Source organism: Achroia grisella, unplaced genomic scaffold (assembly GCF_030625045.1).
Source record: "Achroia grisella isolate CSIRO2021 unplaced genomic scaffold, CSIRO_AGI_Agris_v1 utg8015, whole genome shotgun sequence".
In the NCBI taxonomy this organism is placed as follows: domain Eukaryota; kingdom Metazoa; phylum Arthropoda; class Insecta; order Lepidoptera; family Pyralidae; genus Achroia; species Achroia grisella.
The window spans coordinates 793-16,511 of record NW_026713027.1 but is presented as its reverse complement, the minus strand read 5'-3'; the positions used below and the strand labels follow the sequence as shown (position 1 = coordinate 16,511).

At 33.0% G+C, this 15,719-nt stretch overlaps 1 protein-coding gene and 1 long non-coding RNA gene across 2 annotated transcripts; both read left to right on the top strand.

Moving 5' to 3' along the window:
* The first annotated feature begins 11 nt into the window (after window positions 1–11).
* LOC131851697 (uncharacterized) lies at window positions 12–1,187 on the top strand. The gene is made up of 3 exons (XR_009357897.1): window positions 12–96; window positions 729–756; window positions 1,037–1,187. It is a non-coding gene; the product is annotated as an uncharacterized LOC131851697 (long non-coding RNA).
* Window positions 1,188–8,692: 7,505 nt separating this feature from the next.
* Window positions 8,693–11,476, top strand: LOC131851693 (uncharacterized). Its single transcript, XM_059202214.1, has 5 exons — window positions 8,693–8,841; window positions 9,163–9,301; window positions 10,010–10,495; window positions 10,573–10,833; window positions 11,222–11,476. Exons 1-5 carry the CDS (start codon window positions 8,693–8,695, stop codon window positions 11,474–11,476), a joined length of 1,290 nt encoding a protein of 429 aa, XP_059058197.1.
* The last annotated feature ends 4,243 nt before the right edge of the window (window positions 11,477–15,719 follow it).

The window sequence follows — 15,719 nt, the reverse complement described above, 5'->3', positions numbered from 1 at the left end:
GAGGGCCGGCGCCGCCCGTCCGCCGCCAGCGACCGCAGCCGCCGCCCGCGCTCCGCCGCGCCCCACAGACGACTCTCCGCGGTCTCCGAGGACAAGGTATGGCTAAAACGACATTTCCAGGGCCGTATAAATAATTATAAAAAAAGGACTAGCTATATTTTTGTATTGGTTCAAAAATAAAAAATAAAAAAAATAATTGCATCTGCATAATTGCCACTTGCATTTTTTTTTCTTTTGTGATGTGAATACATGCAATACCGGAATTGAAAGTGCATTGCCGGTCTTTTAAGAGATAAGTTCTTTCAAATTGTTAGCTACTTTTCAGCTTTAGCGCTCCGCCTCAGCGCTAAAAAGGAATAATTGTTTGACACCTTTAAGCGTTTTAGATAAGTATCTGTACCTCACCCATTGTTGACTACAGACAGAATCATACACAGATGACTTTGTACAGTCTTATTCTGGTAAATGTTTATAGGCGACAATTATAATTACTTTGGCAAAAATCTTCCTACCATCCGAAATACAGCAACTACTATCATGACAGAAGAAATCTGTAAAATATAGAATAAAATAGCATTTATTAAAGTAAATTAGTTAAATTAGTAATTTATTTAAATACGTTAGTTAATTAGTAAGTCCATATTTTTTGTGCCCTATATCAATAAATAAATAATTAATCTTGCGATATAACCTTTATGGACGCTACGTGTTACATCGCATTCCAAGAGGAGGACATCCGAAGCATCTAAGAAAGAGGTAACATTGACAGAGAAATAGAGATAGAGGAACAAAGAACAGATTTTGTTAAAAAAGCTTACATTATTTTAGTGAAATAGGTTATTATTTTGTTAATATTTACAAACCTCACAAAGTTATGATGTCGTTTTCGGTTAAAACACGTGTGTTGAATAAAATAAATATAGGTCTTAACTAATGAATATTTATCCGATCAGAAAAAATATATTAATATTAGTAAACTTGTTCACTTATTAATTGTAATTTAATTTGAAAATATATATTTTTTTTATTTCTGCAGGCGCATACGGGACGTGGCTCACTAGTATCGGGATGTGGCGTTGTTCGCGCGCCCATACCGACCATCGTATTATCTCCGACTATTAGATAAATGCATTATATTTAATAAATACTTACTCGTCAATGTTAGATTATTAATTATGTATACGAAAACATATGAATATTATGTCTATACTAGCCAAATACATGTGATTGTAGCTCTCATGATTGTTAATAGTATTCTTTATGTACCTGCTGTGAATAAAAATTTTATTACTCAGTGCTTGTTTTAGTGACCCTTTAATTTAAGTATAATATTTTATATATTATAATTCTCGTATCACAATTAGTTACCATACTCCTTCGAAACGGCTTGACCGATTTTTATAAAAATTTATATGCATATTATAGGTTTGAGAATCTTCTAACTATTTTCCATACTTCTAAGTTATAAGGGTGTACCTTTAGCATTTATTTTTTGGACAAAATTTTATTTTTTTATAATGTGGCATTAAAAAAGACATATAACCCTGTTTTTTATTTTTATAACACAGGGAACAAACGAGCATGCGGCTCACCTGATGGTAAGTGATTACCGCCGCCCATGAGCACCCGCAACACCAGGGGAATTGCAAGTACGTTGTCGGCCTTTTAAAAAGGAATAAGCTCTTTTCTTGAAGGTTTCAATATTGTATCGGTTCGGAAATACCATTGCTGGAAGGTGATTCCACAATGTGGTTGTGCGAGGCAAAAAGTTTCTAGAAAACCGCACTGTGGAAGACCGCCATTCATCCAGATGATCAGGATGGTATTTCAGTTTCTGGCGGGTGGTACGGTGGTGAAACTCAGCAGCTGGTATTAATCCGAACAATTCCACAGAACACTCCCCGTGATATATGCGGTAGAAAATGCACAGAGATGCAATATCTCGCCGCAAAGCCAATGGGTCGAGTCTGTCACATAGACGTTGATTACTAATGATTCTGGCTGCTCGGTTCTGAATGCTGTCAAATGGAAGTAGCTGGTATTGTGGTGCACCCGCCCAGAGATGAGATCAGTATTTTATTAAATTTTCACTCTTCTATCACAAATCCTTATTTTTAATAGTGATAGAATATACTAAAACTTTTTAAACGTATATTCTCATTATGGCGCCCAACGTGGGACCACAAAACGCTTCTTTGTTTTATAAGCTTCTAGGTAAATCAGATATATATATATATCTGAAATAACTGCACATTAAATTATCTAGTTGCAAAATTTCAATTATAATCTCGGTTCTAGTCTACCTAAAAACGTCCCGAAAGAAAGATCTCAAGTCTTCGTACCACGTAATTTCACTGCCCTTTCTCACCCTTTGACCAAAACACAGCATACGAAGCAAATTGCTTTGCAGCAGAAATTTATTAAACATTTAGATTAGGGCCCTTGGATAACTCCTGGGTCTTCACTATCACAGATTATACAGCAGCACCAGTTTGTTTAGGAATTATAAAATCAAAATAAATGAGATGATAACTGACGAATGAATTATGTCATTAAAGAGCAGAGCTACATTAGGTCCGCCCCGAATAGGTTAATCCACGAACATCAGTAGAATAGAATGGTAAATCATTTATTCAAATAAACTTAATTTAAGTACTTTTGAATGACTTTGCATAAAGTCTAGGTACTTTATTAAAATCCACCGTGTGGGTACACACAAAAAATAGGTGTTAAATATGGGCAGTTGGATTATTTTATTTTCGACTATTCCGATTCTTTATTCTCATTGCCGTTGTTTTGTAATATTTAATCATTGTTTATTTCCCCTTTCCACGAGTAATACATTAATTATTATTATGTCGACATTGCGTGCATCCATATCGGGGACAATAACTAGATTTCAAATACTTTTAAAAACAAATAAAACGAAACCTTATGGCGAATGTAACAAAGCTCTATATAGTAAGAGAGAGGCTTTATGGTAACTACTGTTTACGCAGCTACGGTAAATAAGAAACTACAAAGAAAGACGGCAATAAAATAATCTACTGACAAAGGAATTGTTAACAAAGACATGGGACATCAAAGTACTGCAGAGGTAAGTAAAAACATGTATAATGTCAAAGTCTTATAAAATTCCACTAGATATAGATACTCAATATCATCTCTACAATTTAGAAATATGTTAGAAGCACAGAACAGAAGAGGAAGTAAATTGAATTTACCTAGAAGGCTACTCGATATATAAAACAATGAACACATGAAAACAATGCATTATAATTGGCTACATGGGAAATAATATATTACCATGCAATAAAAAATAATTCTTGGATTGATATAATAGATTTGTAATTCGGCTTCTTCTTTTTTTTGGCCTTTACAGCTTCACCGGACATTAGGAGGCGAGTGCAGTTGGCACTCCAAACCCGCGGAAGGACTTATGGAGCGGCTAAAGGCCAACGCGACGTACAGTAGGTGGAAGTTATTCCGCTCAAAAATCAAGTCTTACGACATTCTAGACACTAGTGTCAATCATAAATAATCATAGTAAGGGATATTTAATGTAGGTTCACAAGGACACGTTATTAACAAATATTTAATTTTACTTCCTGTTCTGTAGAAGATTGATAAAGGTAACGTTGGAGGATACTGATTTTTTAAGTTTCTAGTGAGATATAATTTAGTATTGAACGCCTGGCCTAACGCCACACGTGAATAAACACGTGAGTGAACTCTTCGCTCTTCTTCCTTTGGCAACTATATATACTGCAAAAGAAACATCAACATTGACACATATTGTTATTTTACACTCATGACATACTCGTACCTACTATCCCTCTCTACCTCAAGAAATGCAAGTTTAGAACCAATTTGTTTGAAGTCGGTTGAAAATACAGATAGATATCAGAAAATTGTTTAGTTTAACGTGTCACGCTAATATAAAATTAAAAGTTTAGTAATTTATAAGCATCGTTACGCTGTTGTGTATTCTGAATGCCATTGGGGACGCAACGAAGCAATCCAATAACCGATTACGAAGGTTCGTCAGTGTCTTTGCGTGACGTTAATCATTTCGTAGCCAGGGGTAATGTAATGCGAAACCCTAGATAACGTCTAATATAACAAAAAAAGCACCTTGATAAACTTTCCATGAATAATGTACTTTTTCTTTACTTTGTCCTATAACTAAATTTTAGTAGTACAATACCTAATAAAACTTGGGCTACTGTCTGCTTACTTTATAAACAAATAAATATTATTTTGCTAACAAATAAAAAGTTCAACCATAAGCCAATTAATAGGACAATCAAGAAAAATAATCAGCAGAATCGGTACAGTGTAACGTTCAAATTATCAGCGATTGAAAATCTACACTACACGAAACAACAGCTGATCCGTAGGTAAAACCGCCTCCAACAACTAGTTATTAAACAAAGTTCAAATTCTGTAAGGATATATATATATTTTAAACAAATATAGTGCTTTAATTAATAAAATATAATTTAAAAGCTACCTACATCACTCTAGATATATGGACTACATACTGAGTATGTGTATTATTTTCAGCTCAAGCGAAAATAAAATGGGCAGTATGAAAGTAGTTGTACTAGAAATAAAAAAATTATTGTCATCTACGCCAAACGCTCCACTTATGCTTCCGCTCTCAAAGGGCTGTAGCTTTCTGTTACAGTCTACCTATTAGCATTTTTGCTCATAACTCACTGTTAAACTTTTTACAATGTACGATTTTGTTTTATAATTGTCTTCATCTAAATAAGCCACCGTCGTTGGAGGGAGTGGATTACTAGTAATGAGAACAAGTCGACGCGATACGCAAAACTTCGTAGTTAAATGTTAGTGAATTCGCCACGATTGTCTCCCTGATTTCATCTTCATCAGTACATCCTCTACTGATTGCCTAGTAACTGATTAGTGCATGCAAGTGCATGGTACAGACCATGTCACCTACTCAATCTGTAAATAATGGGCGCCATCCTCTTTTTTAAAAAAAGAGATCTGTATCTAATGGTTTACCTAATGGATCAATATGATGGATTAATTTCAAGTCTCCCTTTTCTTAAAACCGATATATTAATGTTCACCTACATATGGGCTTACCCGATTGAAATATAAATGGGTAGTGTATACCAAATTTCTTACTCTATCATCACACGCGCAATATCATCCTTTAAGTCAGCAAATCAATTTTCATTATGGTAAACACCTTTGTCAACCAAATATCGTATAACATATCTCTAATAAGAATTCTTCAGTTTAATTTATAAAACATTTAATCAAATCGAACGTTGTAAATAACCCTTTCATTAGGGTAAGTCGAAACTGCGATCAACAGTTACTCAGTTCGAATGCTAGCCCGGCCACGAGCGGTGCTAGCTGAGACAATTTTAATTCTATTGTTAATAATTTAATTTAATGTAGTTTATTATATATATATGTATATTAATCAATAAATATAAATATGTAATATGTCTCAATTATTATGGATGCATTAAGTGATGTGTTTAGTTAATTCTTAATAAGGTAGGTATGTGTACAGTAAAAGTATTATTATACTTAAGCAGATTTATTTATTATAGCACCATATAAAATTGTATCTAAATATTATTTATCCAGTTTCGTTATTTCACCTAATAGACGTAATTTATATTTATTCGAGCGGATTTCGAGTCTATGTTACCTACAACAAAATATTGTGCAGGTAAGTAAATAGAAATATATATATATATATCTATAGCAGTTTTAATCAAAGAAAGTACCGTATCATCTTTGTAAGTTTATCGTTTTATTTCGCAGAGATATATTGTAATTGTATATTTAGAAATCTTGTGAATTCCATAAGAGTAGCAATTATTTTTACATATTACTATAACACCAACTAGAATCGTATATCATCATATATCGTGATATCATACGCTTCCCATGTTCTCAGGGCACTCTAATCTCATCATATCGGAATTGACCATATATTTTTAAAAGTTTTATGAACTAAAATATGTATTTTGGTGATTTTTGTTATTAAACATACATAGGTTGATGTAAATTCATTCACTAATTTCATTAGTTTTGTGGTCGTAAAGTCACGATATTGTGTGTTCGCGTGCTGAACTTGAAACATGTAAACCGACATAGATATCAATCACTGGTATCCGATGTATTCAATTAGGTACTTGGTACAAATATAATATTCGTTTAAAGCAAAAAAGCTACTTGATGCAGATATTTAAATTAGTCTATAATAAAAATATTTCAGGACAATTCACACAGCGCATTGTAGTTCCTAGCTAAGCAGAGCTTTTTTTATGGCTACTAGACAACTAATATAAATACTTAAATATTTTTTATGTAAATACTGATAAAAAAATGTTTGTGTCGTGCGATGAATCAAATCTGCGACCATCAGCAGTAAGGCGGTATGTTAAACCGCTGGACAGGTGGTCCAGCGGTTTAACAGCTGGCATAAATTTCAGTCATATACCGTCACTACAGTTAAACCAGATGAGGTATTGTCAACTGTGGTGAATTGCAACTCTTGACTGATTCAAGTGGAAGGTTTATTTATATGTAGAGTATACGTACCTATTATATATCGAAATATTTCATAAAACAGTGTTATGTATATTTAGTATTTATCAGGGATCAGAGCATTAAAATTATCGTGCATTACAATGAAAACCATATCGTGATGTTCGGTCGGGGCTAGCATGTATAATTTGCATGATAATAAGCCCCGTAACCGATGCCAAAGTTACGACTGCTTGCTTTTCTTGCGGTTTTACAAAATGATCAATTAAATGGAACTGGCAAAGGCAAACGTAGTAAGTTTTTTTTATTAGAATGGTATACCAACTGATGTTCCACCTGATAGTAAGTGACAACTATCACCTTTGTATATACTTAAATAAAGAGCGCCATACATTGTGCAGTACTAATTTATTTTTTCAAAGCTAATTTATATTCCTGATTATATTTCAATCTAAATGAAAGATTTTACCTTAACGAGAAGATAGAATGTATCCTATAAAAGTATAAACGACTATTAACTAAAAAATAATGTTGTTTTTGTCGTTATGTTAAACATTTTGTAAATAATGTAACATTTTTTTCATCTTCAGATGTTGTAAAAAATAGTTTTAGAACTTTGCTTCTATTCTACTTCACTTAATTATTTTTCTGTGTCCTTGTCATTCAAGGCATATTTCAAGGTAACATAACCAATAGATAATTCGGTAATAGAATACCAATAAGGTCATTATAAAATAAAAAATGAAGCTCTCGCTTTATAATATAAAAGTTCTATATAATAAAAAAGTTCTTCAGATTTCAAAGTGAATTGGGTATACTGATGTCCCTACAATATAAAATTACCACTTGATGACACAGATAAGGTGATAAGCCAATAGACTAACAGTTCTTGCTCACGAAAGCCGTTTGTTCTACAGAGAGGCATTAAAATTATCTGATCCTAGGAAGTAGATAGTCATAATAAACTCGGAAAATCTACGTTATGATAGTTTCTCTGGTACACATCAATCATAGTGCAAATAATACAAAACACGAAGCCACTAGCATATTACAGCAGTAGCATTTTTTTTATTTGTCTTAATTGATGTATGCAACATGCATGAATTAAGATAAATATTAAAAAAATATCATTGCTCGGCCACCTCCGCCATCTTCCCACCAGTTCTGTAGTTTATACCTAGCATGTTGTATTACAAATCAGAAAGTGTTTATTTATTAACTTCTCACGATTAAACGACTGAATCGATCTTAATAAAAGACGTAAAGATAGATTGTACCTCGAGGACCGATTTGGGCTATCTTTTATATCAAATAAGCAAATGAATTGACTAATTCCAAAGATATAATCAGAAACGAAGTAATTCCCCAGAAAACTAAGGTCATAAGCTCTACGAATTTGCAAGTTGACATAACAGGGGGTCTGACATATCTGTCACAGAAGCAATGGTCGCTGGAGTTGACGTGTTCGAGAGGGAAGACCGCGAATTAGTAAACGTATCGCATGACCCAAGTGGAGCGACGACATACAAAGTGTTGCAGGTCATGAGCAGACGTGTCACTTGGAAGAGGCTTATGTCCAGCATTGGACTACAGTGGTCTGAAGATGATAGACACAATACACCTACTGTTTGAAAGAGTTTTAATATAAACTGCAAATTTGGAACCAGAAATACATACGAAAAATACACAGTTGCACAGTGCACTACAGAACCGCTGAACAAATTAACAGTTATAACACGTAGAAATTTATGTTTCATCCAATATTTATAGCTAAGTACACAATAAAGTACCAATCTATCAAATCTATGCATGGCAGCTAACATTGCTGCCCTACCTTTATATTTACGTAATCATTGAATAAAAATGTACCTATTCCTGTCCACGGAGGGCAAAGATTTATTGCCCTTGTCATTGCCCCGCTTCATCGTTTACTCGATCATTCATCATACCAGCTTGTTTTGGCAACGAAATATTACCAATCTGCAAATATGTACCCTGCTCTATCCATATTATTCCACGCTAAGTAATAAAGTCGTTCCATTGCATGTACGTATGTACTTAAAATTAATTTATTAGGCGATGAGATTGTTAGTAATAGCGCTGACCTAATTATTAGTAATGCATCGTGTTAGGACTCTCGCTAGAAACAATGTCTTTTGCCCACTGTGGGTTACAAGCTGGCGTCACTTCATTCTCATTCTTGTTCCATCATCTTCATATGGTGTCTCAACAACATTTACCGAGCACAAATGGGAGTATATCAACTTCCATAAAAAGTATGAATTCGCTGTTTTTAAAGTAAGTAGTATGTAAAAATATCTATTATAGATGGATTCTATTTACGTCACGAAAAACTAATACATAAATTTACGAAGATTAGGAAATCGCTTTCAAGAATGAAAATATCTACATCATTCATCACATCATCATCAACACCATCATTATAAATTAGAAGCCAAAAGCTAAAGCGAAACTGTCGCAAATAATTTTAAATTAACTTTATTAATTGTTGACAATATGAATATTTTTTAAAAAGAATCTCATTTATTTATTTCTGGATTATTCGTTAGATATGTACCAAGCAATTTTGTTTAGTTTTTTAAAATCATTTCCTTACAGAGACTGCTACAAAATGGGCCGCAATAAAGAACCTGAACAGCCGGTAAGCAATCCTGTAGAAGCAAAGAAACATCGAGACGAGTCTGTTGGACACTTCAAAAATGGTAACTATGACCGAGCTCTCAACTCACTAGATAAGGTAAATAAATTAATTGTTATTTATGAACTATCATAAGACTAATTGTGGATTCCTAAAACATTCATATTTTTTTAATCTGTTAACACAATTATAGCAGCCAGTCTATATTTAGAGATTATAAACTGTCTGATCAAAAACATAAACAATAAAACCCTGATTTACTCAACTTATTATGATATTACAACGCTAATGAGGAAAACTTTTATCATAACGATACAAAAGAAAGAGAATATTAAATTTGAAAGTTTTAAAGAAATGCAGGTACCTTAATAGTTGTTTTGTTTGTCCTAGTTATACCAAAAGGTACTAAAATTACGAAGTATTAAGAAATCACTTGTCTGTCAACTAGAAAACAAAGTATAATTAGTACTTCATTATCTTCAAACATTTTAATCCCATTCTATAGGTCAATTAAAACATAGTTTGACAAATAGTGAATTAAAATATTAAATTACCTAGGTATTAGCTATATAATTACGACTTAGTAAGTTAAAACGGCCAATTATTTCTAAAGATATCAATTCTTTAAAAAGAAAATACATGTGCCCTCTAAACATCCACACACAGAACTAACATGAGGCCAAGGCATGTGGTAAAACACTTCTAGTCACCATGACGACGACATCCGGGGCGTCAATACTAACACCTATGCAAACACTTCGAAAAATTACATAACTTACTCCATCTACACCCGAGCCCCAGTGAACTGTCGTGATGGAAAATGATGCCATTGCTCAAGCTAGATCTATCCTTGGTCCTACAAAGGACGCAGAATTCTTGCAAAGCTTCGTAAGAGTAGGAATAGGTGACGACGAAGATGAGGCACCGGTCCCCAAAGCCTCGATCAGTAAGCGCGTTCCAAATTCTGCGGAAAAAACTCAAACGCCAGAAGCAGAAGAAGAGAGGTCTTCAGCGAAAGAGAAAATAGTGACTATTAAACCACGAAAGAAGAAAGAAAAGAAGCACCGTGAGAGACGACGTCGTGAGGAGGAACTGTATACTGACAAGGATCGCGCCGCGGCTGTGGTGATGGGATCTAGAGACATAAAATTATCTTTGAACATGAAAGATAAAGCAGAAAGAAGTAGTGCTCTCCATTTACCTGAAGAAGCTGATGCAGGTACACTTTTGGCGTTGTCTCGAGCGGAGATAATGAGGGAAAGGTACCGCAACGCGGTGACATTTGTTGATAAGGTATCTTCGAAAGATTAGGCAACAAAATGTCGTTAGTATAAAATAAAGTTCTTTAAAAACTTTTTCTTCTATTTCAGGCTATAGAATTGGCGCCAGAAGAGAAAGCAGCGTATGTCGCTCGCAGCAAATGCTACCTGCTTCTGGGGGAACCACGATTGGCTCTAGCAGATGCTGAAACGGCTCTAAATTTGGATCCGAAACACGCAAAAGCATTGCTTCAGAAAGCTGAAGCACTGTACTATTGTGGAGAGTTTGAACTGAGTTTAGTGCACTTCCACAGAGGATTGCGAGCGAGGCCCGACTTAAGTGACTTTCGACTGGGAGTACAAAAGGCACAGGTATATAGGTCGACCCTACCTATAAACAATTGCATTTTCTTAGACTTGTAAAGCAAAAATATCAATGACATTGATTATGCATATACTACAAACCGAAAAATAATATAATAACCCAGGACATACCTCTATCCCATCCCAAAATAATCAAATTTTGTACTATCAGCACTAAATAATTGATAATAATATGTACTTACATATATTTTTTTGAGAGTACATTTGTATAGAAAATCAACTACGGTAATTGGTCTGTGTGTTTTCTCATACACACCAATGATTGTACCATATGTGGAAACGAATAGAGGACTATCGGAGATTCCAACGATATGCTCAACCGCTACATTACCTTGGCGTATAACAGATCTAAGTAATAATATATTTAAATTTTCAGGAAGCAATAGAAAATACTATTGGGTCCGTAAAACCGGTTTTCAATAAACCAGTCAAACGCACGAACTCTAAGCCACCACGGCCTGCATTAGGTCAACTGATGTCTGACAAGTTATATCTGGAGAACCTGCTCAAGAACCCAGACCTGGCTATTGCAGACAAAAAGAACGGCATTGTAATGAAACAAGCCGAAGAAGCTATTCGATTTTTGGAGAACAGAGAAGAATTTTGGAGACAGCAACAGACCACAACTTAAAAAAATAATACTTGGATTAAACAAAGAATCACGTCCTTACGTGGTACGGTTTTAATCAACTATAATTAGTAGGAACATCTAAAATCTTAACTACTAACTAAAAAAAATGTAATATAAAAATTAATAATTACTGAATTAATCTAATTTCTTAATACTGTGTTGTTGATGTTAGCTGTTTTCGAACATGATCATCTGCTCTAATAAGTACAAAATGCAATTTTCCCTATAATGAACTAATAATTGTATTGTTGTACTCAATAAAAAACAATAAAACACGAAGAATATCCGAAATAACGTTTTATTTGTTCCAACTCTTCGACGTTTCAACTTAACCAACCAGAACGGACACGCATATAGCCATTTCATCCAAGCCATGCTACGTGAAAATAAAAATATTCACTTTATCAACATGAAACACAATATTTTGTTAATGCACATTTTCTAATTTTATATACAATATTTACAAGTAATTCAAAATCACTTACTTACTCACCAAACACTTAGAAATACATTTTTATATAATGATGAAAGTTTAATCATTCCATTTACTGAGTTCCTTCACCACACAGTGGTGTGTAAATGTAAAATTAAACATGCATTATTAAATATTATACTTAGAATAAAATTTCATAAGCAGTTATACATACTAATCAGAGATAAAAACAATATTATAATGGGATACAATGTCATTCATGGGTGCTATTATGACGCCACATCTACACACTGATGGTATTAAAAATATAGATATGAAACAATGCTTTAGTGTGATGGCGTAATAAGCGGTGTAATCTTTGTATTTCGTATCAATAAAATAATGTTCGAGCAAATAACATACACTTTAATACACTTTTGATTGCAAATTTTTGTTTTTAGGTTTGTGGTAATTTCACATTTAATCGCACACAGGTAATAAATCTTTCATTTAATCGCAAACAGGTATAGACTTTCGACCCTGTCCGTGATAAGTACAGATTGAAATTTTATTAGTATTGACATGTTTTTAAAAAGTAAAGTAAATTATATAATAGTGACGAGATGAATCGATTAAAGTATTCTAAATCGTGACTTAAAACGTGATATAAACGATTAAGGAGAATTTCACGAAACTACATTACGAAAATTTCATCATTTTTACACAATTTTTGCGACTTTATCAGGAAATCATCATAATCATTTATTGCAGTTTATCCATATGTGGCTTCATATTTGGTCTATTTAAAGTTCATAATAATCTCGTTAACCGGTTATATATTTTATGTAGGAATATATTTAAAAATTAAAATAATAAAATTGTACAATAATTTATAGGAAACCTTAATGTTTCTAATACTGTGTGTAGTTTAAATTATAGCAGTTATATTCGAGTTCTCTGTTCAGTATATTAGTACTAAATACTGACGAGAGAAACATATCTTTAAACTACAAATTTTCCCATAATACATTTTTTCTAACAACTATGCTCAGAATCGTCACACTTGATTATTATTACTAAATAATCAGTGTACAATATCCAAATAATCATAAAAAAATCTTAGCTTTGAAATAAAATATTGTCTATGCATTCCTAGCCGGACTTCATTACCTTAAAATCCATAAGTCAACTAGAGATCATAATTTTATTAACATAATAAATACTCAGTGAAATGAAACGTAATTCTAAAGATAATATTCCGCCGATTTCGATTACCATAAAAATATTGTTAAAACTAATCGGGGGACAACGTAAACAGCTTGTTTAAAAATGTACGTTAACATCTAATATATACAATTAATTTTATAATTTTAATCCCGCAGCAGTACATTTATTAGACGAATTGTAATCACTACACAGCTATTGAAAAGATAAATTAAAAAGCATTGATTGGGTATAAAAATAAGATCCTGTCTACTAAATATACGCCGTTACACCTATGTATACAAATCTTATACGAGGTAAAATGATTTGTAGGTGTAGTCTCTGAATTACGAAAATAATTAAAATATTTTCACTACTAACGATAATAAAAGAATCCCCCAATAAATTCCTCAGGAAACAGTACATTCTCAAAGTACAGTCGATTTGTGTTGGCAACAATAATACAGCTTAGAAGTATCAAAAAAATAATGAGGGTAAGTGTATCCAATGTACGAAACAATAAATAGAAATTGGACACTAAATTTTTGTTGGATTTAAACTACTGATAATACTAATGATTATTTGCTATTTTACACACAAAAATTATCTGGTATTTTTAAGTTAAAAATATAGAACTATTTTGCACTCCCATTCTCTAAATGTATCTCCAAATTTATTTCTAATTTGATGATAATTCTATTAAATCACATTTCGATAGTAGTGTCATATGGTGTTACCATATCCTGAAATATCAATCTCTAAAATTAGTAAGTTATATTTATGTACCTTTAAATGAAAATAGATTTAAGTGTCCCAAAGTAAATAGACTCTAATTCCATTTAAATGCTTGCCTGTAACGGCAAATATCAGTCTACAATTGTTCAATATTACTACTTATATAATGACATCGGTGGCTTATCAAATTAATAGTTGTTAAAAATCATGTTCTAGCTAACATTATTATTTAATAATTAAGTGTATTCCATTATGCAATATTATAATGACAAAATATGCCTAATTTATACATAATCAGCAGTTCAGATTTATTAATTTAAAAGCAATGCATCCAACAAGTTTTTAAAAAACTCGTCCAACTCAAAAGGCTAGATTTGAGCATTGGAATTTGAAATCCATCATTTAAATACTACATAATTACTTAACTCTAAAGAATTTAGTATACAGTCCATTTTCATCTTTATATAATATTTACACACATCAGAAAGCTATTTACGACAGATTCAGAAAAGCTCATGAGAGACTGATTTTTTTCAATCAAAAGCTAACTTTATTATTATATTAACTATATACTATTATTATTATAGAATATTGTAATGTCAATTTTTTTTATGTAATTGAAATGGCAACAAGTTGACGGCCACCATATGGTAAACGGCAACCGTCGCCTATACACATGACCAATACTACAGACATCATGGGACGCCCGTGACACCGCTCATGCTTTACCATTTCGGAGGGCTAAGGTGCCATACCGCTTACCCTGTAATTTCACTGCGTAATCTCACCTTTCTACCCAAGAACAACTTATAGTAGGTACTGTTAGCGGCTGAAATAGGTAAGATAGAACTGCCCAGAATTTTTTTTTACAAAGTCTACCTCAGGCATGTCAAAAGTACCGAAAATTTCAAAACATAAATACTTGCGTACCCAAGTCTTTTCTAGAAGTGACATTTGCAGAGAATCACTATTATTTAATCTATAAAAGTTTAGAAGAAATAAAATTCTATTGTTTGACTGGTGTTTTGTATGACCCAGCTAGATCTAGTCCGTTAATGTCCATAGACAATGTGATTATGTTATGACTTGTCATAGATTATCATTGGCAGTGAAGCCGATTGTCTATGCCTAGTAATAAAAATACACGAAAATATGTGCCACGCGTCATCTCAGCACTCTGCCACACACACTTCATAAATATTGAAAAATACTGGGATTAAAATATTTCCTGTGGACTTCACATTAACTACTTCCAGATGTACACAGCCTTGTCAGTTTACATACACTGAATTGATGTCAATACAACATATTATTGTTGTTTTTTCAACCATTTGTTCAATAACAATATTTCCATTTGAATATATTTATCTAGTCATATGATGTGAAATAAGTGACTTTAATCAAATGAGCGACAGCCGAAGCCGTCGCATCTCCTGTTAATCCGCTTCCTCAGGCGGTCGCTTATAAACAGGCCCGAATTTCGCCATGTATTTCTTGACGAAAGTCTTCGCTTTGGTTCGAACAGAGTCGGTAACCACCAACTCTTCTACTGACTGACAATGTTTGAGCTCCTTCAACATTACGAAATGCGTGAGCTGAAAAGAAAATAAAGTATTTTAATTTGGGATAGCATTATGTTATTTAGTGCAAGTCTGGATGTATTAAATACTAAGTTTGAAACAGTTTTTTACATTTTTTCAGTAACATAATACCTCTAGAGGTAAATTACATCTTAATAATTGAAAACTCTTGCAATTCGGTTTTATAGATTAAAGCCGAAAGAGCGTCAATTCTCTTCTGCTGCAGTAGATTGAAACTTGGCACTTACCATCTAATAAGGTGGTTTGCGCATTATTCATAAGTATTCCTGCGAGATAGATTAAACATAAAGAA

Bases quoted from the DNA above. Each gene is read 5' to 3' on its own strand.
- LOC131851693 (XM_059202214.1), top strand. From the start codon at position 8,693: ATGTCTTTTGCCCACTGTGGGTTACAAGCTGGCGTCACTTCATTCTCA. The intron at 9,302-10,009 runs GTAAATAAATTA...CCCCAGTGAACT, and splicing joins CTCTCAACTCACTAGATAAG to GTCGTGATGGAAAATGATGC. The intron at 10,496-10,572 runs GTATCTTCGAAA...CTTCTATTTCAG, and splicing joins CGGTGACATTTGTTGATAAG to GCTATAGAATTGGCGCCAGA.